At 35.8% G+C, this 7391-nt stretch overlaps 2 protein-coding genes across 2 annotated transcripts; one reads left to right on the forward strand and one right to left on the reverse strand.

Annotated features, from left to right (window-relative positions):
- Positions 1–1995: 1995 nt before the first annotated feature.
- LOC149951410 (uncharacterized) lies at positions 1996–4438 on the forward strand. Its single transcript, XM_090168024.1, has 8 exons — positions 1996–2321; positions 2418–2570; positions 2623–2719; positions 2788–2843; positions 2911–2984; positions 3060–3179; positions 3240–3357; positions 3439–4438. Exons 1-8 carry the CDS (start codon positions 2228–2230, stop codon positions 3648–3650), a joined length of 924 nt encoding a protein of 307 aa, XP_090024150.1. The 5' UTR covers positions 1996–2227; the 3' UTR covers positions 3651–4438.
- Positions 3019–6973, reverse strand: LOC149951411 (uncharacterized). Its single transcript, XM_090168023.1, has 4 exons — positions 6628–6973; positions 4500–6563; positions 4014–4437; positions 3019–3255 (listed from the first exon to the last, which is right to left on the reverse strand). The coding sequence occupies exons 1-4, from the start codon at positions 6886–6888 to the stop codon at positions 3224–3226; spliced, it is 2781 nt and encodes a 926-aa protein (XP_090024149.1). The 5' UTR covers positions 6889–6973; the 3' UTR covers positions 3019–3223.
- Positions 6974–7391: the final 418 nt, after the last annotated feature.

Below are 7391 nucleotides of genomic sequence, written 5' to 3' on the forward strand. Positions count from 1 at the left end.
ATAATTAATTAAAACTAGACTTCTAGCGCACGAAATTACCGCTGGGGTTTTAACTTTATTAGGCGCGCAATTTTGCGCTTTCATAAAACTAGCGAGAAAGTTGGCGATTGTCATTTCGTGTTGGTCGTTAGTCACGAGTTCGGCGACCGGAACTGGCGTGGAAGTTGGTTTTCCTAAGATGGGGTGTCGCATAACGAGCGCGTAATACATAAAAGCCTTACCGTCTAATTTATGCGCTACAGACCCAGTCGCGTCGATAAAGAAAATATTCCTTTTACAGTGTTCCTTAAATGTGCTAACCGATTCTTTTTTCAACAAATAAATTACGCAAGAAGGCTTGATCGCAATGTGCTGAACGTATCGCTTCAGGATAGGATCGTCGGTCATTTTACTCAAGCTGGAAATGACATCTTTGTCCAAACGCAATCCGCACAAAGCTTCGTACCTTGCCTGTTTTAACACGTTGGGATTAACTACGCTTTTCCTTAAATTACCCAATGCAAAATCTTTATCTGTACAGTTTTCATTAAAATCATGCAGTTTTTGTTTAGATCTTAAAGCTAAATTAGTCGAAAACTCTTTTTTTAACTAACCGTCTTCTTTCGCCACGGAGTTGAGGAGAACCAATTGTCCCAGCTTCGTGATGAGGTTTCCCTTCATGCAAAATGCCACCCCGTAAATCATTAAAAATCTCAATTCTACATATCATGCTACACTTTTTAAGCCTACAGTACATGTTACAAGAAAATATTAAATCCGCGGGTGAATTTTTGTGGTAGTGCTTATATAATACGCACCAATGACAAACAGGACTGTAGTTCTCGAGAATATCGTCTATCTCTGTTTTGTAAGCCTCCGAATTGGACAATTTATCCCACACCCCCTCGGATATTTGAAAATTCACAACTTCTGGTCGCACCTCGTTTAATTCGCTTTCACTATATTCGTCGCGCCCCAGGATGAGTTTATAAGTTTCTGGTGAAAGAGCAAGTTTCGGGTGAAAGTGGAGCAGTGAAAGAACAAGTTTCGGGTGAAAGTGGAGCAGTGAAAGAGCAAGTTTCGGGTGAAAGTGGAGCAGTGAAAGAACAAGTTTCGGGTGAAAGTGGAGCAGTGAAAGAGCAAGTTTCGGGTGAAAGTGGAGCAGTGAAAGAACAAGTTTCGGGTGAAAGAACAAGTTTCGGGTGAAAGTGGAGAAGTGAAAGAGCAAGTTTCGGGTGAAAGTGGAGCAGTGAAAGAACAAGTTTCGGGTGAAAGTGGAGCAGTGAAAGAACAAGTTTCGGGTGAAAGTGGAGCAGTGAAAGAGCAAGTTTCGGGTGAAAGTGGAGCAGAGAAATAGCTGTAAGAATCGGGAATTGGCGTAGAAGATAATACACACGAACTATCTTATCCTTCTGAGTCATAACTTACATCATACAAACTATTTTCCCCTTCTAGAAGCAAAGTTAAAGCACCCAAACTAACTACTCCTTCTGGATTTGAAATTAAACCACCCAAATTAACTACGCATTCGGTATCTGAAGCTAAACTACCCAAATTATTTATCCCCTCTTGAAGCGGCCGTGTATAATCATCGCTGTTAGACGCGTGCGCAGAAATTTCGGAATCTGTTTCCGCAACGACTTTTCGTTCGAAAAATGCAAGAACCCAATTTCGAGAAATAGGAGGATTATTAACAGTGTATTTTACGGTGTCATCGTAGCAACCCCAATTTGAAGAATCTAGTTTGGCGTACGCTCTATAATGGCTATTCGTAGAATCGTCTCCGGCGTGAACTACACAACTTTTTAAATTGTACTTAGAATTTTAAAATTCCCGGTAATTCGCATTCCTCTTTCGTATGTTCCCCCCTGTCGTTTCTCCTCTGTACACTAAATATCAAAACTGGGTTGTTAGGAGGGGTAGACACATGGTGTCTTGTTACGCGTCTACAATTAGGACAAGATCGATTTTTTCTTACTTCCAAACCATGGACTAAATAATGTATACACAGGGACGGTTCGCAACGGAATTTTGTCGGCTAACGACTGCTAAATGTGCCCTCTAGCTTCTCTTCCCGGAACTAAAGGGAAAGTGAGTCAAGGGGGGAGGGGAATCAGGGGGAATAAACGTATGGTGGGAAATGGGAATGCAAAAATAGCAGTAGTCGCTTTTGAAAATACTATATGGCCGATTTCGAAATTAAGGTTTTATTAATGTAGGTATATTTAAATTTATTGTATTTACAATAATGAACTTTTCATCTCATAACTACGAAACGTTGTTCAATATATCACCACAGAAGAAAAAAAGCAAAAACTTGGATTTAAGCGATGGCGAAATTGGTTAGTTAATTTTAGTGACAAGGCTTAGTGTGATGCACAAAACTTTTCGAACTTTAAAATCATTGCTAAATGCTAATGGTTTCATTTATTTTCAAGATGATGACGACTTTCGAAATTTAAATTGGAATGAACTTGTAGAACAAGCAGAGGTTACAGATAGTGACATTGAAAGGGAAGTAGTTCAAGGAAAAGTTCTTTCTGGAATTAAGAATCGTTCTGCTGTGCATATATTTGATGATATATCAAATGGTAATGTTAATTTGAATATTTAAAATCTTTAATTTAATAAAACTATGTATAGATTCAAATATCAATTATGATTTAAATGAAGAAAAAGCATCAGTAATTTCAAAATCAGACCTAATCAATGTCCTAAATGATGATGCATCGACTTCTCAGTAAGATATTGCTCCTTCACTTTTATTATAGTTTTTCAGTTGTTTATTTTAATTACTTTATATTTCAGAAAGAAAAAGACTGTGAGAAAGAAGAAAGAGCCTTTAAAAAATCAGTTAATATCTGGTAAGGTTTTCCCTGGAATTGGAGACCTTTTATTTACGCGTGATACTAATGTTTGTAATATTTTTAGTTGTATCATATGACAACATTTTCGATACTGCATGGACTGAAGCCATTACATCATTGGACGATTTAAAGAAATTAGTTAGTGACGATAACCAAGCCAAATTCATGTCTTGGCTCACTTTTATTCCCAAAGAATCTAAAATATATACACAGTTGAAAAGCTATTATGAAGATATATTCACCAAAACGAGAGAGGATAACATTTATGAAAAGCATAAAACTTTATTCTTGTCTAGTTTGATCCCACTTATTCAAACAGATACCGAAACCGAGGTAGTTTTACTAATTTGTATTATCCAATTATTTGAAGTAATTTTTCAACTGTTTTTGCAGCTTGAATTAAGCGACTCTGAAAAAGAAAAAGGCATAAAACATTTTCTTTGGCCTTTGTATAACAGTTTAATGTTAAATGCGAAAAGGATCTTGAAAGAAGAAGCAGATGTGATAAAAGGTGATCAAGAAAATAGTGATATATTATATTACGTTAGTGGTGCAATATTAAACAAACTACTCAAACCTTCAAAATCAACAGAAAGTCATAAAATTGGAAGGGTTATGAGAGAAATGAATGTTGAAAATGTGGATAAAACACTGAGGGACTGGATTGATCGACAAAACAGAAATGGGCTCAAATACCCAACAAGGGAAGCATTTGAATTGTTCACCCAAATATTCACTCACATAGTTAAATATTACAACAACACCTATGTAGCCCAAAAAAAAATAGGACTCTTAATTCGATAAAAGAAGATGGAAATTTAAAAATGCAATGGAATGAAATTTGCCAACAAGCTGAAGTGAGTGAAGAGAAGGGCGAATCAATTTTCCAAACAATTGTTTCAACATCTATTAACACTGCTGGCAATGGGCACACAAAAAAAATTAGGATCAACATAAAGTGTCAAGCAAGAAATAAAAGAATGCAAACAAAGAGTATTTCAAAGGAAAACACACGTGCTAAAGCTGAAACAGCAGTTAAAAATGAAATAAGTACAAAATTAAACATAAAACTGTGATAAATTTATAAATGCAATAGTCCAAAAAATTAAGGTATTTTTTATAATGCAAAAGTTAAAGGTTCACTATTTTCAATAAACATGTTTTTACCTTTATTGGTTTCTGTGTTTGAACCAATAGATTTCACAATAACATTTCCTTCCTTGAGTGTTTGTAGCCTTAGACCATTACGTGAGTACTGATAAACTGTTGGTTTGGAGCCAGCTTTACAAGCTTGCCTATGCTTGCTGAATAGCTGCTCTACTGGGTCTTGATTTAGCCTTGCAGTGAGGACAAAAGTTGCTCCCTTTTCAAGTAGAAAAGGGATTATTTCCAGCATCGCATGTGCTGTAATGATTAAAAATTTGTTACACGTTGTCAAGGTATTTATCTTAAAGAGCCTACTAGTTTGTCGTAACCCAGAAAGTGTTTCTCTGCTGAGCAGCATTCGTTTCTTTTGATCAGGCTTTACATCCAAGTGGTTTACATAGTCTTCCCACTCGTCAAGGTATCCAAGGAAATCTTCAGTTAGCCACTGTAAAAATAATAATTTTTATTACATTCACAACATTTTTGTTCTATAATATGAGTATTTACTTTAAGTCTTCGATCATTTTTAGTTGTATAAGGATTTAGGTCTGGGTTTCTCGAATGATAACCTTCATACAAATGACCCACGTTCATTAGGTCAAACCATTTGTTGAAGGTACCAACAAATCTAGTCAATTCCTTATGGTCCTCCCCATGCTCGGCCTTAAGTGCATTTTCTACTGACTTACTCAGTACCTGAGTGGCTAGTTTAACTTTCATGCGGTTTTCCAAGTATAAATGGTCCGATGTAAGTTTATGTAGTTTTCTTAGATTTCCAGGTTGATCCATATCTTTTTTAAACAAATTTTGTAGAATGTTCCAAGTTAATTTTTCTCCATTTATTTGCATTATTCGTGAGCCACCAATCTCTTTGCTTCTTTCAAGGCAGTTACGTACAGTTTTTATTAAATGGGGCACATCGCATATGAAATAAATATCTCTGGTTGCATCAAATGGGTTTTTGCATTTGAATGGATGCTCCTTGCAATTCAAGTTGAAACACTTGCGGTTAGTTGCAGCTCCATCACCTACAACACACAAAATTTGGAACCCTGAAAGTTCTAGTTTTTGTAACGCTTCCCATAATAATGAGTCTAAAGTTTCTGCAGTTAAAGAATGTGTCGCAAAGTGTGCGAAAGGGCGTTGAAAACCATTGGTTATACCTCTGATCATAAACTGGAGAATATGTGAAGCTAAAGGCTTCTCTTTATAGAGTTTGGACTGCAATTCCGATAGCTTTTGGTCAGTTTCGTTCAAATGAACATATCCAATAACATCTCCGCTTTCCACCCTGTAGACCAAATCCTCTTCAACTTTAATTTCATCCGCAACAATTACAAAGTAATCTTCGTGATCAAATTTTTTAGATGAAAGAAAATCGCTTTTCATTTTAGCGAAAACATCATTATGAAAACCTGGAGTTGCACCAAGGCTACTAGCATTTCGAGCTAGTGTACTTTTTGATGGAAGTATAAGGACTCCAGATTCATTGAGGGACTTATAAAGACTTGGACTTTTAGCGTACATGAATAAGCACCATTGTATTACAAGAGGGTGCCATCGCCGTCTGTTCTTATCCTTTTGAGTTAACATTTTTAGTTGCGTTCTTAAAAAAAGCCGAGAGAAATCATTATTTTGTTTGTCATGCTCCAAATTGACTCCTTCCTCTAATATCTTTAAAAGGTATTCATGATCTTGGTCCGATACTTCTATCTGTTTTCCCTTTTTTGTTATTTGTTTCATCATTTTGCGTTGTAGCCTTTCAAGTTTTCTTTTAACATTAATCTCAAAATTTTTACTCTTTCTAAGTTTCTGCTCTAACTCAACTTTACTTAGATTTGAAAACTTGGTAATACTAGTTTCGGTTTTCTTTTTCTTCCTACTTAGTGTAACTTGAAAACTTAAACGTTGTTTGGCGCAAAAGAAACACCTTCTCCGGAGACTGTCTTTCAATAGTAATTCACAAGTCACACTGTGAATAGCTCCAGTAACAGAATTTTTATATCCATTATTTTGTGGCCGGTTTTCAAAAATATTAGCCATAGCAATGTCTCCATTTCCACCGCATAGATTGTACCCGTTTAACAAGATCAGCACACGTTTCAAATTTTCTTTGGAGTTTATTTTAAAAGGAAGTTTGTAGACATCAATATTTTCAAGTAGTTTCCCAAAGATTTCATACTTGGTAGATAATTCTTCATCCAGTTTGACAGAAAACACAACAGTATCGGTCCCTTCCTTAAATTTATAAAATTTCAGGCCATCTTTCACCCGACTCATTGCCCACTCAAATGGCAGAGAGAAACCCGCAACCAGATCATTTAAATTGAGGGCAGGAATACTACTATCATGAAATTCAGTTGTGTCCATATTTGTGCAGTCGGATAAAAAGTCATCTAAATGAGTTTTAGTGCTAGAATTATCTCCGTCCTGTAATAGGTTTAGCTGCGGTACTTGTGGTTTTTTTAAATTCTCCTTGCCATTAACGGAGTACAACAAAGTTTCTTGTGGAACATTTTGCACCATAGCCGTTGCAGATGTAATGTTGCGTTTCAGTATTGATACATACTCCTACAAAAACAAAACCTTATTCTTTAATCTCATTCAAATTAATTTTAGTAAATATAGTACTCACAGAATGATTATGAATTGGGTCTGGAAACTGTTCCGATGGTCCCTTACCACCCACAAAATGGTTTGAACATAAGTATGTATTACTATTTACTCTGTCTAATGGGTAGTCACTTCGATTTAACCAAATTATCCATCTTTGACACTTATCAAAACTCTTCTTAGCCTTGGGAAAAGGTATAAAGAAAACGTCTTTCATATGTTCTTTATCATAATACCTAGAGTCACTTTTACAAGCAGGGTAAACACACAATTTGTTTCTCATAATTATTATTTTGCAAATCACTTTTCTTAAAAGTATATTTCAAATATTAAAAGTTCAATCCTTTTCTTAACTAGGCTATGTCTTCAAAGAAACCGTTTATTTGTTAGCAGACGAAAATTTACAGAAAAATTCAAACTACTGCCAAAAGATAGCGGCACATCCTTTTGCGTTTTATGACGTTTGACTCGGCTAGCTTGCCGGAGGAGGGGGTGGAAGAGGGAAAGACATTTAACAAAACTCTGTTGCCTTTTTTTAAAGGAGAGTACGGCTTGCGAACCGTCCCTGTGTATACATTATTTAGTCCATGACTAGGTCTTCTGTTCTACCTGACATTAATTTGTTTTCCGAAACACCTTGAATATAATCTAAAAAAACCTTAACTTCGGAGGATGAAACGGGACTTTCGGAACTACAATTAATCACGTCAACGCATTGATTTAATACATCTAGAATACTTGAACTATTGGTAAAAGCTGTTGTTTCTATTAAGCATTGAAAGAGGG

This window comes from Leiobunum rupestre, chromosome 3 (genome assembly GCF_980474605.1).
Source record: "Leiobunum rupestre chromosome 3, qqLeiRupe1.1.hap1, whole genome shotgun sequence".
Taxonomy (NCBI): Eukaryota; Metazoa; Arthropoda; class Arachnida; order Opiliones; family Sclerosomatidae; genus Leiobunum; species Leiobunum rupestre.

Bases quoted from the DNA above. Each gene is read 5' to 3' on its own strand.
- LOC149951411 (XM_090168023.1), bottom strand. From the start codon at position 6,888: ATGAGAAACAAATTGTGTGTTTACCCTGCTTGTAAAAGTGACTCTAGG. The intron at 4,438-4,499 runs GTAAATACTCAT...TTATTTTTACAG, and splicing joins AAAATGATCGAAGACTTAAA to TGGCTAACTGAAGATTTCCT. The intron at 3,256-4,013 runs GTAAAAACATGT...TTTCTTTTTCAG, and splicing joins AAACACAGAAACCAATAAAG to AGTCGCTTAATTCAAGCTGC.
- LOC149951410 (XM_090168024.1), top strand. From the start codon at position 2,228: ATGAACTTTTCATCTCATAACTACGAAACGTTGTTCAATATATCACCA. The intron at 2,322-2,417 runs GTTAGTTAATTT...TTTATTTTCAAG, and splicing joins TTTAAGCGATGGCGAAATTG to ATGATGACGACTTTCGAAAT. The intron at 2,844-2,910 runs GTAAGGTTTTCC...TAATATTTTTAG, and splicing joins AAAAAATCAGTTAATATCTG to TTGTATCATATGACAACATT.